The 16,155-nt window shown below is 34.9% G+C and overlaps 1 protein-coding gene across 1 annotated transcript; it reads right to left on the minus strand.

Annotated features, from left to right (window-relative positions):
* Nucleotides 1-213: 213 nt before the first annotated feature.
* On the minus strand, nt 214-2,185 carry LOC132605406 (transcription factor MYB48-like). The gene is made up of 3 exons (XM_060318566.1): nt 2,006-2,185; nt 1,737-1,866; nt 214-947 (listed from the first exon to the last, which is right to left on the minus strand). Exons 1-3 carry the CDS (start codon nt 2,118-2,120, stop codon nt 473-475), a joined length of 720 nt encoding a protein of 239 aa, XP_060174549.1. The 5' UTR covers nt 2,121-2,185; the 3' UTR covers nt 214-472.
* Between the last annotated feature and the right edge of the window lie 13,970 nt (nt 2,186-16,155).

Consider the following 16,155-nt stretch of genomic DNA (forward strand, 5'->3'; position numbering starts at 1 on the left):
TGGGCTGAGATGTGTTGGATTACGATAGACTGAGCGAATAAATGAGTGGGTTATGCAGGTCTTTACAAATGTAAGAATCTCTAATACATGTTGAAGGGTTTGTACATGGAAATGCAACTGCGAGAAAAGAGTGAGCTAGCTGCTAATATAATAAAAAAATATAAAAAAAAATATAGAATATCCAAATTACTATTACCGGTATTTTACAAGGAATTAAAGGAAATTTAGATCTTCATATATAAGAGATTGTCAGAGTAGCCACACATAAAGACACATATATACTCTAGTACTAATATAACTAAGCCTCAGATAACAGAAGACTTACAAACACTACCAATTATTTAAAAACCCAGCGCCTTCTGATCATGGGATCTTTTAGACTCTTACTGTTACTATATACAAGTGATAACTAAATATTACTTTCCTCACAAACCTACACCAACTCTACAAGAAACAAATATTTTTCCTCCAGTTAGCCAGTAAAAAATGTGAAATCTTGATTCTCAAAGTAATAATCAGTCATATTCCACAGTGAATCAGGACAATAATCCCATAAGGGTGAAGCCATAACTGGTAACTTGTTCCTTGTTTCAATTTCTTGTGATGATTCGACATCTTTCCAGATTTCATCCATGGAATAGACCATCATGTTCTGATACCCTTGTTCATGATTATCATGTATTTTATTTTCTCCAACAACTTGTTCCAACAGCTCCAGTCCATCGTTATTGTAGAAGTTCGTTTCGTTTTGTTCAGTACTGATGGGTATAGAGTCCACACCAGGACTATTGGCAGAGGAAGAGGAACAATTGGAGGAAGACGAAGATGGAGAAATAGGAGCCTTATTCTTCTTCTGATCTTGGGCCTGCTTTCTCATGTGAGTTCTCCAATAATTCTTGATTTCGTTATCAGTTCGCCCAGGTAATTTCCCAGCGATTTTTGACCATCTGCACGTAAAGTAGGGGTGTCAAATAAGTGGATTAAATTAAATTTACACGAGTTAAAGCAGCTTGAATCAATAAATTATAGGTTGAATCTTAATGTGCCTAGAATCTGTTTTGAGTCAAAATAAGAGGGCGGTTTAGGTTAAATAACCTCTAAAGGTAGACCTTTAGGTAAAGTCTCCGTACACTAGGTATTGTGTTGGTTTAGGCTAAATAATGAGTAATAATCCAACCTATCCTTCTCAATATCATTTTAATTTATTTGTTTGCTCTTTTACAATTTGTTTAATTACCAAATTCTTAATGCAATTTTTTTTATTTGTCATGATTATATCTAACCAACTAAAGTAAAATAATTTAGTTTCTCTATGATTTGATAATTTTTATTGTGGAATTTGGGTTACTATGGCATAGATATGCCTAACAAGCATAACCAACAAAAGTTGTGGTAGGGTACACCGATAAGAATCCCCATTCTGAACTAGAGATCTTGTGTTCGAACTTTGAAATAAAATTGTCTTTCATAGAAAGTGATTTATCCTTAGAAGTGGAACTTTATTCCTGCGCAAATTTGAATTAATCAAACCCCATATCAATTATGCTACCGGCCTCTGGATAAGAAAATGAGAAAAAAAAAATGTATGCCTGATTAACAGGACTTGCTATAAGTATATGTTCAGTCCAATCTGTGGGGCTGTGGGCATGGCTAAATTTGAATCACATGAAGAATAAAAAAAGGACACTAACAAATTAAGGATTATTGAAACGAGAAAAGAAGTTCAAAATACAAACCTATTTCCATATTTGGAGTGGAGTTGAAGAACAAGGCGTTCTTCTTGAGGGGTCATCCTGCCACGTTTAAGACCAGGATTCAAGTAGTTAACCCATCGCAATCTGCAACTCTTTCCACTTCTTTTCAAACCTATAAATAATAATAATAACAAAGAAATGGAATGCAGAAGAAGAGGTTATTAAACTTGCTCCCTTCACTAAATACGTACTATGTCATGGCCTATATATATACCTATTTTATTTTTCTCGCCCGCCAACCAACCTCAAACCTGAAACTTTCGCCAGAAAATCCCAGCGACGGTCACCAAACATCTTCACATAAAATACTAGCTGAAGATCTTCTTGTTCAGTCCATGGACCTTTTCTTATTTCTTCTTGCACCATTTTTTTTTTCTCTCTCTCACTAGCTAGAATATTTCTTTGTTTTTTTTCTGAGTGTCTTGTTGGTGATTGATACTAGTGTACGCGACTCATATTTATACGGGGAATAATTGCCTTTAAGGGGTTTGTCCTAATTTTCTTAGTTATATTTCACCCCTTTAAATTTATGTCCCGATGCTTGATTGGGCGCGAAATTTTTAAAAAAAAATCGAAACTTGTAATTAAAATAGGCCTTAAGCATTGTGTGACTACAAATTATTTTTTAAAATAAAATTAAAATTAATTAAATTCTAAATAATAATATGTGAGATTCTTTTCATGACGGACTAAAAAAGACGTTAAATTAAAAGAGAGTATTATATTTGGGTATGTGTCTATTAGCAAGTGGTCTGGGAGTGCTCATTTAATTTAGTGGCCTAGAACCAATTGTTGGCATATGATGCAAGCCATTAACAGGAAGGACCCAAATGATGATCAATCTAGATAAGAGGTTGATATGTTTGATGTGATGTAACTTTATTCTTTCATAAGTTGCTGCCCATTTCGTAGTTGCATTCTTTTTGGAATTTCTCTTTATTTCATCTCCACATCTCTACGAAAATCGTACTTCTTTTGTTTTATTTTACATCTATGGCGGTGTTTAATTTGATATAGAATTTGACCAACAAAAAAAAATGTGCTTTAGAACAACTGAAGCTTTTTAGAGATGATAATACAGTTCAAAATGATGTCAGAATAGGATTCATGTATTTGACCATGAAAAAGAATCATGATGCATTTTCTATATGGTTCTTTTATGAAAAGATGAATCTTATAAATGCAAGTGTGTTTTTAAGAAAAAATTGTACTCAATACGGTTTTCTTGTAATTTAAGGAGTAATTAAATATTTATTAGAATCTTTTGATAAAGCGCTCATAGAAACTCATACGTAAGAGCCTAAGAGGTGTTACGTGCTTCAATATTATTGCTAACCCGGCCCTTAAAGAAACTCGCTAGACCTGCTTATAATGTCCCTAGAGTTCAGCAAAAGGCCATATTTCAGAGTAGTATGCATTCATGTGTTTACATTTAACAGTGGAAAAGAGAAGGAAGACAATTTTGAGAGGGCTGATGACTCGATGGAGCTGACACACTACAAAAAAAATAGTAATTTATGGAGGTTAAAAATTGTAATTCGCGGAGGTTTTAGCCCCTTCTAGCAACTAGCGAAGGCTAAAACCTCCACGAATTGTAACTTTCAACCTTCACAAATTACCAATTTTTTTGTAGCGACTGGCTAATGTAGCCTTGTGCTCCAGCTATAGTCGCACTCATTACCTAATTTGAGTTAACGTAAGATTAACAAACTATTACTCCATCTATTTTAATTAACATGCCTTACTTTTCCTTTTTAGTTTGTTAAAAAAAAAGTGTTACTTTCTATAGTTAGTGTAACTTTTTAATTCCAATAATATCCACATGGCATATTTAAAATTTCAAGATTTAAGGACATTTGGTACATTAATCAAATCTTTACTCTAAGACAACAAGATTCAAAAGTGTCAGACGCAGTGTTTTAAAAGGCGAGGGCGTAAGGCGGAGCGTTTTACGTCTGCCTTAGTGAGGCGTAAGCCCCATGGGATTTTAATTTTTAGTATTTTATAAAATGATATAATTATAATAAATACTTTTAAATAGGTGAAATAGCGTAAAAAAATTGAAGAAAACTATAAATAAGTGATATATATGCTCCACCCAAAAAAAAACTAATTAGAACAATCTATTATATATATATATATATATATATATGCTCCACCCCCACAAAAAAAACTAATTAGAACAATCTATTATACGCTACTTACAAATACAAGTAACTGCTCGTTACTTTTTTGAGATAGTAGAAGACAAGATAAATAATTGGAAAAGAATATATATTAGGCATTCTAGCAATAAAAAAAGGTCTTGACTTTTAAATTTAATGTGTCAGTTCCTTTTTAAAATATTTGAGTAATTACATGTTGACTTTTGAGAATTTGGGAATTATATTAAGGACTTATTTAACAAATTTCGTTTTAGTTTGAAGAAGTTTTCTGAGCTTACGCCCCAACACGCCCCAACAAAAAAAAACTCGCCCCAAACACGCTGGCGTACGCCCCGAATTGCTGGGCGTACGCCTTTGGAGACTTTCGCCCCGACCCATCGCCCCGGGGCATTTTTGGTACACCCCGTCACAGGGCTTGCCCCGAAAACGCCTTTTAAAACACTGGAACTCAGACGTATTGTCCGAAAACGGACCAATGGGTCTAAAGAATTTGTTTGTCAGACTACGTCATTATCGAGCCGAAAAGGCCATGTGCACTTGTATTAATTATGCCACATTTTTCTCTGAATTTTGATGTGAGATTCACCTAGGTTAATATGTATACCTTTTCTTCGGAAACTTACTAACTTACAAGTTTGTCGGTCCTTTCCTTTGACATGTTCTCGCCGGCCCACCCTCCGTCCTGAGCGTCAATTTTTTTTATTTTTTTTTAATTTCATACCCGATCAAACTAAAAGACATAAAATAAAATAGATAGAGTGAAGAGTCCATAATTTTACACTCAGTCTTATCTTATGGATTATGATACATGTTTGATTGAACACTTTAAGGAACGACTGAAGTGCCAAATTGTCTAGACTGCCAACAATTAAGAAATTGTATGATTTTACATGGAAGGATATTATTCTGACACGACCTCTTTGTGGTTTATTGTGGCGGCGACTTTAACCGCTGCTGAATGATGACTTTAGTCCCCATGCACAAAACTGATTTTGAGTGGCCACGCATAAGTTTTACAGATATAATACCTTTCTCAAGTGGAGTAGATAAGATTTTTCATAAGCGGTGTCGATATTTATAGAAGAGACGACAAAAATTGTTAATATGACACATCTACGTGTAAGAGATGGCCTTGACCCATTGGTTAAATTCTGTTTTAAGTTACAAGAGACGTTGGTTCGATAACTCAATACCACAATTTTTAGCCACAAAAGTCATAGTTTTTGCCAAAAATATGGATAGGTTGAGGTTCGAACATGCAAAACCTCGGACAACAAAATTATGCGCCGAACCAACACTCCAAGCGATTCTCAAAGGTCGACGAGGAACACAAAAGACTGAAATATATGGGGAAAAATAAGTGATTCTTAATGTTAAGAGATGTCATTTTCTTTCTATATATATATCAGTTTACGCACAGTATTAATACATATATCTAATAAAAGATTTCAATGAAGCGGTGTCGCGTGACACCCCTTGATTCAACGTGGGTCCACCCCTGCATTTCTCAACTACCCATAAGTTTTACGCATAGGTGGAGGTATGATTTCATCAAAGGAATCAACATTTGTATACATACATTCAATAACGACATGTCCAGTGTAATTCCACCAATGAGGATTGGAAAGGGTAGGATGTAGCAAATCTTACCCCTATTTTTCTTTATGAAGTAAAAAAATTGTTTCTAATAGAACCTCGATTTAAAAAAGAAAGATATATATATATAAAATATATAATTTTCTGGCGAAAGAGATTCGGACGAATCCTTTTTCAACCCCTTAATCCGCTCCTATGTAGCAATAGTTAATTTGTCGTAACGATAACATTAATTTATGAAGTAAATGGCGCATGTCATTTTCATTTTCTACGCGTCAAATTTCTTTGATTGGGAACTTAGCAGCCTCAACATATTTAATATACTTGTTATTACATTAAGACACCAAACATAGTTACGTTAGAAACAATATGGCAATAGATTAGTATTTAAGTGGATATGCGTCATGTGTGCCATTTTGCTAGATTCCACTTTCTGATATGAAGTTTTTTCCCTTAACTTTTTAAATTTTGTTTGGTGCTGGAGTAGCTAGAGTCTCCAATCCATCACCACTGGAGAGGCCTTCTTTCAAGGAAGAAACAACAAAAGTACTGGGGCCTTCTTTCAAGGAAGAAATAAAAGAAACAAAAGAAAAAAACCATATATATAAGTGACGTGGACGTCACTCTTTTTTGTGGTCACTCCACTTAAAATTTTATCTTCCCATCTTTTTCATAAGTTTATCATAAGGCCGCTTGCATGTTCACGAAGGGCCACCTCCATTCTCAATATGAGATAAACTGTGTATTACAATTAACATTGTTGCTAGTACAAATAAATATGATCTCCTGATGTACTTCTACAAACATCAGACATGAATTCTTTTTTTTCCGCTATTAAAGGAAAAGTCTAAATCGGACTTCCTGAATTCAACCAAACGTTGATATTCTTGAAGTATTAGCTCTAGATTGATCAAGATAATAATTCTAAGTCAATCCCTTATGAGTTGCACAAAAGGGTTTATTGGTGAGTTGACTTATCTAGGCTGCAAAGAAAGATCCTAATTCTTTGGTTAGTGTGGTGTTACTTCAATTAGTTTTAAAAGATTGATTAAGGTTAATGGCAAAAAATAAGAGGTTATTATACTGCTAAGTGACTTTTTTGGAACGTAAGTGAATTTGGTTAATGTCTTTTTTCTTTTTTTAACTTTTATACTATATAGCGTAGTGTATAAGAATTTTTACACTTGACCCGGGAATGACTTCACGTGCCTGTAGAGTTGGGAAGTTATTCCTGTAATAAGGAAAGGCGGTCTTTCCAAAAGAGGAGAATGCAAATAAAAAAGATCATTAGTTATAATCAATTACATTACACTAATAGAGTAAAAGAAAATCACACTAGCTAATAATATCTATAATTGAGTAATTTAGCGATTAACACACGGTTAATTAATTCATGTTGGACGCCTTCACTTGTTTTTTGGTCGGCATTTTTAATACAGCCCTCAATATGCTTGGACAAGAGAAGCTATGTTCAAGAAGGGACAGGCTAGTTCCCTTTTATTTATTTTCTTAATAAAAAGGAATGAAATGTGGAGGGTCCAAGCTGGATTGATTTCATTTTTTAAGATTGCAAAGTAGACTTATCACGTTGTGAAAGCAAAGGCCATTAACTTTACAAATCTAGAAGATATATACTCAGTGCTCGCATTGAATGGAAAAATTACTTATGACGTCAAACAATTTGGACCAGCTTTAAACTCTAGTACGACGAATTTTGTCATCATTTTTAAAACTAGAGGTAATATATTTTAGTCTCTATTGAATAAAAACAACCGGAAAAGGGCCTAAAATACCCTCGAACTATTAGAATTGGTGTAAAAATACCCTCCTCCCAAATACCCCTGTCATTCACTTTTGAGCCCTCAAATACCCCTGACATCCACCTATGGGGTCTAATATACCCTTATTTCTAACAGTCCCATGTTGACACCCAATTTTGTCCATCCTTTCGTCCAATTTACATTGTTGAGCTTCTATTTTATTAGAATATTAATTATATTTTTTTTATCACAACCTTTAGTTAAATTTCTTGATGATCTCTATTACTATTATTATTATTATTATTATTATTATTATTATTATTATTATTATTATTATTATTATTATTACTACCTTTTCGTTTTACTAAAAAAAAATCAGTCATGCATTTATTCTCCTTCTGGCTTAATTGCAGTGTTAATCCTATTCGTATCTCTATAAATATTTATTTAAACATATTTTTTGTATTAGCGTCACACTTATAGTTTTTGTTATGCTTCTATGATTACTTTACTATTACAAGTGATAAAATTATTTACCAAAATATTTTGTCCCTCTGCTTTTATTATCATTATGAAAATCGAGAAAATCTATTTGAAATTACTATATTCCCCAAGTAAACCAAATAAAATTTTTCACCCATTTCCTAAAGTTTCTACCCAGCCCATAATCCCTTTCCAACTAAAAATCCCTAAAGGCATCAGGTTACCCCCAAAACCAAATATCCATAACTCATTGTTATTTACTCAAAATTCCTAAGACCCCGTCATCTTTATATTTCGTTAAAATCAAACATTCCCCGATTCTCATCGAAATTCCACGGCTACAAAATCCCTTTCTTTGTGCCTTTTATATTCTTTCATTTATTCTAATTTGATTTTCTCTTTTCTTCTCTTTTCCATTCCACTTTATTTCCTTAATTCATTCACCTTAATTTCTTACCAGTAATCATAAAAATCATAGCTTAATATCCGCCTTAATTGCGAAATCGAAACTTTCCTCTTTTCATCTAATATGCCAAGAACAAAATGACAGAAGTTTGGACCCGAATCTGTTTGAAAAAACCGTCCAAGTTCAAGATTATTATTATTATTATTATTATTATTATTATTATTATTAATAATAATAATAATAATAATAATAATAATAGTAGTAGTTGTTGTTGTAATAGTAATAATAAAAGTAATAATAGTAATAGAGATCATTAAGACATTTGACTACAAGTTGTGATAAAAAAAATACAACTAATAATCTAATAAAATAGAAGCTTAATGATGTAAATTGGACGAAAGGATAAACAAAATTGGGTGTCAACATGGGGCTGTTAGAAATAAGGGTATATTAGACCCCATAGGTGGATGACAAGAGTATTTGGGGGCTCAAAGGTGGATGATAGGGTATTTGGGAGCTCAAAGGTGGATGGAGGGTATTTTTGCACTAATTTTAATAGTTCGAGGGTATTTTAGGCTCTTGTCTGAAAACAACAAATTAGCTAGTGAACTAGATCAGAGGACTGTAACTTTTTTATGTATATGTAGTACTGTAACTTTTTTATGTATATCAGTTGACTAGATCCTTTTGCCAAACGATCTCATTAAGTTAAAATTTATGGGTAAGATTGCAAACAAGGCACTATCACTTGCATTCATCCTATGGAGCTGAATTATATCATAATCAAAATTTTATTGGATATTAAATATAAATTAATATTTTTCATCCTAATAATATAAGTTGAAAATACAATAGTATGGTAAGTATTATTTCATCAGATAAGGTTATACTCCATCCGTCCTAATTTATGCAATGATATTTACCTGTACACTCCAACATAGCAAGAAAGAATTAAAGAAATAATAGAAACTTCTAAATATTCTGATTTAAAATATTACTTGGACATTTCTAAGGCTAGAAATCATTGTCTCATCAAGGATAAAATTAAAAGCTTAAAAATAAATTGTTTCTAAATGTTAAAAAAAAAAAAAAGGATAGATTAAAACGACCAATGTGTTACATAAAATGGGACTGATAAATAATAATTAATAGATATTCATTAAGCACATAGGAGACATGCTAAACTGTTACTAAAATAATAATTACATTCGAATGTTGTCTCTAGCTTCTTTTTTTTCCTTCCATCCTGTTTGGTGATGTTATGAAGTAAAATCAATGTATGTAAAGATAAAAATAAGAAAAATATAAATAATTCTAAGAACAAGAAAGGTTTTCTTTTAAAAAGTATCCTGGATTTTCTCCTTAAGGTCCTTAGACCTTAATTATCCATTCTTATATTAAAACTGGCACATCTTCACTAGCTCTAAAGCGCTATCGCTTCGTAACAGCGTTATTGCTGATGATTTTTTCTTTATTTATTTATTTTGGTTCTGTTTTTTGCATGCTTTTAAATGTGACGAGCATGAATATTCGTCATTTGAAATGATTAATTTTGGCCGCCTACTTATGATCTAAGTTGCCTTAAATCACAATATAAAATTATAGTCTATCTTATCTTATCATTCAATTAATTAATTTCTGTGGATAGACGTGCACTTAAAGAACATTGACAAGTGACGACAAGCCTCAATTGCGAATTAGCTAAAGCATTTGGACATTTCTGATTTGTACTTGTTATGGCACTTAAAAGCGCAGAAACCAACTGAGAAATTGTTTGCAGTTAGAGACAAATTCAAAATTTAAATTCAATGAATTGAGAGTCTGATCAACAAGAAGGTGAATTGAGTACGCCAAGTAAGATAATCTTCAACTGAATTAAGCTTGATAGTCACCAAATTAGTGACATTAGGTGCAGCCAATGCCGCAGCAGAATGGAAGGGGTGTGGAATTGTTGGTTCGGTTATTCCACCGTAAGGTGGAAGTGAAGTCAGCCCAATCTGGCCTATAGAAGAGCCTGGTAGAATGTTTGACGCAACACTGTGAAGAGGAAAGGATTGAGGTAAAGTAGGCAAAGGAGGAATTGAAAAGGATGAAGCGGAAGATCCCGATGAAATAACAGATGTAGATTGAGTAGATGCAATATCTGCAGTGGAAGAAGGAAGCGAGATATCTGAAGAAAGGGAAGAAACAGGCGGCTGGGAAGTCATAGTATCAAGGAGGAAGTGGCTAAAAAGAAAGACAACGATAGGTTAGGGAAAGCCCTGAACTTCTGATACCATGTAACAAAGAATTAGTATTAGGGTCATGCAGCCGCTGTGCATCTGTCTTCATATATATATATATATATATATATGAATACAAAGGGATATTGGTGTAATAAATTGAAGAAGAAGACACTCCAATTTGGGAAATTTTCTGTATATCTTTCATTAAATCCATGTACAACTATATATACAATAGAGATGAAATAAGAAAGTAAGAGAAAAATGGAAAAACTGATTTACAGCTGTCCTACTCTAATTTTTTCAGTGTGTAACTAATTTTATTCCCTCACGTGCTGGTCATGTGGGTATATTTACAACTGTGCATTGCATGTGCTGGTCAGTTGGGTGTATTTACAGTTGTGTATTATTTATCCAAGGGTGGAGATTTGATCCATCAAGTGTGTTATGTGTGGCTGAGATATCTCCACCTGTATAGGAACATTCTAGATCATCTTGAAGTGTTGAACTGAGTTTGACTCATTTTGTGTTCATATTCTTCATCGTATCTTCTCTCTCTCTTCGTCATTTCTGCTCTTCTTTTGTTTCTTCGTCATTTCTCCTCTTCTTTTCTTTTTCATGGTTGACATGGGTTTCTGTACTCTAACATCCCCCCTCAAGATGGAGGGGAATGGTATGATCCCCAACTTATTCAAAATGGAGCTGTGAGAAACCCCAGAAAGTGATTTGGTAAATAGATCTGCTAGTTGATATTGAGAAGGAACAAAAGAGAGTATGATTAACCCAGCAAGGAACTGCTGACGGACAAAATGGCAGTCCAATTCGACGTGTTTGGTTCGTTCGTGGAAAACCGGGTTACGGGCTATGTGAATGGCGGCCTGTCTATCGGAGTGAAGGGGGATTGGGAGTGAAATGGGAGCGGAGAGGTCTTCAAGAAGACAGATTAGCCAAGTTAGTTCAGCAGTGACGCGTCTCATGGATCGGTATTCTGCCTCTGCAGAAGACAAGGAAATTGAAATTTGTTTCTTTGATTTCCACGAGATCGGAGCTCCTTCGAGGGTAATGAAGAACCCACTGACAGATCTACGAGAATCCTTGCAAGACGCCCAGTCCGCATCGCAAAAAGCAAGTAAATAGAATGATGGATTTGAAGAAAGGAGAATCCCTTGACCCGGATCGGAACTTAGATACCGTAATACTCGTAAAGCAGTAGAGAAATGTGGAAGACAAGGTCATTGCATATATTGACTGAGGGCAAGAACAGCAAAAGAGAGATCCGGTCGAGTATTGGTTAGGTAATTCAACTTTCCGACCAAATGTCGATAAAGAGTAGGGTTATCCATGCGAGGGCCATTGTCTGCTCGAAGCTTTGAAGAAGGGTCCAAGGGAGAAGTAGCCTTCGGTAAATGGGACACATAAAATTCTTGAAGCATGTCTAAGGTAAATTTCCTTTAATTCACAATAAAACCATGCTTTTCTCGTAAAATTTCCATTCCAAGGAAATAGTGAATGTCCCCCAAATTCTTGACTTTGAACTCTGTGTTGAGAAAGCATGTGATATCCTTAATTTCTTCCAAGTCATCCTCTGTTAGTAAAATATCGTCGACATAGACTGCTAAAATGGAGATAAGAGTCCCTGTTTGTTTGAAGAATAAAGAATAGTCATTTAATGATGAAGAATAACCCTTGTAGCTTAAAGCCCCTGCAAGCCGAGCATACCACTGCCGTGAAGCTTGTTTTAACCCATATAGGGACTTTTTCAAAAGATAAACATGATTGGGACTGGGGGGAGTCAATCCTGCTGGAAATTTCATAAAAACCTCTTCTTGGAGGTCACCATGAAGGAATGCATTATTGACGTCCAATTGTGAGACTGACCAATCCTTTTTAGCTGCAATTGTAAGCAAACAACGTATAGTTGTTATCTTCACGACTAGTGAAAAGGTCTCACCATAGTTGATTCCCTCCCTTTGAATATCCCCCCTTACCACCAGCCTGGCTTTTAACCGTTCAATGCTACCATCTGAAAGGTGTTTCACTTTGTAAACCCATTTGCAAGGTAAAGCCCTTTTTCCTTTAGGCAACTCAACCACCTCCCAGGTCTTATTATGTGCTAAAGGCTGGATTTCCGAGTCCATGGCTTCCCTCCATCCCGGATGTTAAGAAACTTGATTGTAACAGCTAGGTTCACTGATGGTAGAAAGAGAATGAAGAACTTGTTGATTATGAGGAGTCAAAGAAGAAAAAGCATAAGTAGTAGGTTTGTATGGTTGAACAAAACATGCATTGTCTAAATCAGTGAAGACCACACTGTTGCAGATGTAGTCTTTTAAGTAAGCAGGCTGGTGGGATAATCTACTGGATTGTCTAGTTGGGTTAGAAGGAATTGGTAGAGAAGGAAAAGTAGAAGTAGGTGTAGAAGATGCTGGGATATTGTTATGAGTAGAGTCTTGAAGTGGAAGATTAGAAATAGGCCCAGAACTGGTTTGTGTGGGAGTGGGTAGTGTGGGAGGAGATAGTGTAAGAGTTAATTGTAAAACAGGTGTGGGGGAAGAATCTGAGGGCATAGCATGATTTTCTGAGTCTGAAACAATGTGAGATGAGGGGACATAAGGAAGGTCTGAAAACAGAGGGGAATTTGGAAAGATTTGGTTGGCTGAAGTATCAGATGAACTGAAAGGGAAGTGTGATTCATGAAATTTTACATCCCTTGATACAAACACCTTCCTTGTATCTAGAGCCAACAGTTTATACCCTTTTAGTTGTAAGGGATAACCGAGCAAAACACAAGCAGCTGCTCTTTCATCAAATTTAGTTCTTCCCTGTGTCAAAGTTGAAGCATAGCATAGGCACCCAAAATTCCTTAAGTGACCATAGCTAGGCTGCTACTGAAAAAGAACCTCATAAAGGGTCTGTCCTTTAAGCGCACTAGATGGCAACCTATTAATGATGTGGGTAGCAGTTAAAATAGATTCTCCCCAATAGGATATGGGTAATTTGGATTGAAACATCAAACCCCTAGCAATCTCCAAAAGATGTCTGTGTTTTCTCTCAACAATTCCATTTTGTTGAGGGGAACCTACACAAGACAATTGATGCATGATCCCTTGTGAAGCAAGAAAAGTTGCTTCATGTGTCCCTGTCCCCAATTCGAAAGCATTGTCAGACCTTATCACTTTAACTTTCACATTAAATTGCCTTTCAACCATGGACAGGAAACTTTTTAGCACAGGAAATGCATTACTTTTAGTACTCAGTAAAAATGTCCAGGTCCCTCTACTGTAGTCATCTACTATGGTAAGAAAGAATCTAAAACCATTTTAAGTAGTAGACTTGTAAGGACCCCAAGTGTCAATGTGAATAAGGTCAAATATATACTTAGATTTAATACTACTAACAGGGAAAAGGTGTTTAGTTTGTTTAGCCTTTGGACAAACATCACAAATAAAATCAGAATTGGAATTACAATGAAGGAAATTCAAATGTTTCATTGCTGAAAATGGTAGATGACCCAACCTTACATGCCAAAGCTTTACATTAGGAACAACATTAACATGCACTGGAATAGAAGTAGAAACAGACTCTGAAATGGAATTTCTTCCTTTTGGAATTGAAAATACATCATTTGAAAAAGTACTCCTAGATCTGGTACTATTAGGCTCTAATAAGTAAAGGCCCTCTCTAACTTCACCAAAAACTTGAGGACTCTTCATTGAAAGGCCCTGCAACAAACACCCAATAGAGGTAAATAGGATATCATATTTGAACTGAACACAAAATTTATGAACTGACAGCAGATTGTATTTGAAATCTGGTACATGAAGTACATCAGTTATGACATGACCTGGTAGGATGGAAATACTCCCTATATGAGTAACACTTACCTTGAAATAATTAGGTAAACTAATGTTCAAAGGTTTAGGGAGTGGAATGAGAAACAAGAAAGAATTAGGGTCAAAACACATATGTTCTGATGTGCCTGAATCAATGATCCAAGTGTTTGACTTAATACTAGTGAATACTGATCCTGAGTACTTAAGAATGGTACCTGTAACTGCATTTGCATTAATTCCTGTTTTACCTGTTTGTGTCATTTTACTGTGCTTATACATCTGCATCATCTCTGCGATTTGCTCTTTGCTAAATTGGTCTCCAAAATTGTTATCACTCACTTCAAAATTTTGTCCACCAATGGTTTCACCTTCCTCATATGTTAACCCTGCATTTGCTTTGATTGAAGTTTGATAGTTTTTGGAATTAGTAAAATCAAAATCTTCAGGAAACCCATGTAACCTGTAGCAATCATCATGTGTGTGTCCTGTTTTCCCACAATAGGTGCAAGATACATTGGGATTGTACTTTTTCTTGCTTCTGAACCTCTGTTATGGTTTAACAAACCTTTGACTGGTACTGTTGAATTTCTGAGATGTGTTTGTCCCTTTCACTGGTTGGTTTTTGAATTTTTGTGTATTTCTTGCCTGTCCATTAGCCATGAATGCTGCAAACTCAGCAAAAAGTTGGTTGTTGGGCTGTTTAGCTTGTCCAGCCACCATGAAAGATGTAGAATCTGAGGTGAAATGTGCATTTGCATACACTTCCCTTTGATTCTCATCTTGCAAAAGTAAAGAATACGCAATATCTATTCCAGGCAAGGGATTCACCATGAGTATGTTTCCCCTTGCCTGAGCATACACGTCATTTAAACCCATTAGAAACTGGATCAGCCTCTGATCCTCTAGTGATTTAGTTAACTTCTCCTTTCCATCACAAACACACTCACATGTGCAACAAACAATAACATTCAAACCATCCAGTTCATCCCATAGTCTCTTAAGTTTAGTAAAATATCCGGCAATGTCACTGTTACCTTGCACTAGACCTGATAGTTCCTTTTGCAAGTGATAGAGTTTGGCACTATTTGATTTACCAAATCTCTTTTCTAGGCTGTCCCAAAGCTCTTTTGCAGTTTTAGAGCTCATCACACTGTCAGCAATGTCTTTTGACAGTGCATTTGATATCCAACATATGATTATGTCATTAACACAATTCCATTGTTCATACTCTACAGATTTCAGATCTGGAGCTTTACATGCTCCATTGATAAAACCAAGTTTCTTCTTGGCTGATAAGGCTAGAAGGATGGATCTCCTCCAACCTAGGTATCCTCTTCCATCAAAAATAGTGTTGACTAGAGTCATACCAGGTGAATCTGAATTGTTTAAATGATAAGGATGATTATTATCATATGTGATGGCCTTTACAACACTGTTTAACCCTTCAGTTGGTTCTGTTTCAGGCATTTCGACTTTCTAAGGATTTGAAGGTGAATTTGATATTTGATACAGATCTGGAATCGAGCTTACACCTGCTCTGATACCATATAATAAATTGAAGAAGAAGACACTCCAATTTGGGAAATTTTTTGTATATCTTTCATTAAATCCATGTACAGCTATATATACAATAGAGATGAAATAAGAAAGTAATAGAAAAATGGAAAAACTGATTTACAACTGTTCTACTCTAATTTGTTCAATGTGTAACTAATTTTATTCCCTCACGTGCTGGTCATGTGGGTATATTTACAACTGTGCATTGCATGTGCTGGTCAATTGGGTGTATTTACAGTTGTGTATTATTTATCCAAGGGTGGAGATTTGATCCATCAAGTGTGTTATGTGTGGCTGAGATATCTCCACCTGTATAGGAACATTCTAGATCATCTTGAAGTGTTGAACTGAGTTTGACTCATTTTGTGTTCATCTTCTT

The sequence above is a fragment of the Lycium barbarum genome, chromosome 1 (assembly GCF_019175385.1).
Source record: "Lycium barbarum isolate Lr01 chromosome 1, ASM1917538v2, whole genome shotgun sequence".
NCBI lineage: Eukaryota > Viridiplantae > Streptophyta > Magnoliopsida > Solanales > Solanaceae > Lycium > Lycium barbarum.

Bases quoted from the DNA above. Each gene is read 5' to 3' on its own strand.
- LOC132605406 (XM_060318566.1), bottom strand. From the start codon at position 2,120: ATGGTGCAAGAAGAAATAAGAAAAGGTCCATGGACTGAACAAGAAGAT. The intron at 1,867-2,005 runs GTTTGAGGTTGG...TATTATTTATAG, and splicing joins TTTTCTGGCGAAAGTTTCAG to GTTTGAAAAGAAGTGGAAAG. The intron at 948-1,736 runs GTTTGTATTTTG...CTTTACGTGCAG, and splicing joins CACTCCAAATATGGAAATAG to ATGGTCAAAAATCGCTGGGA.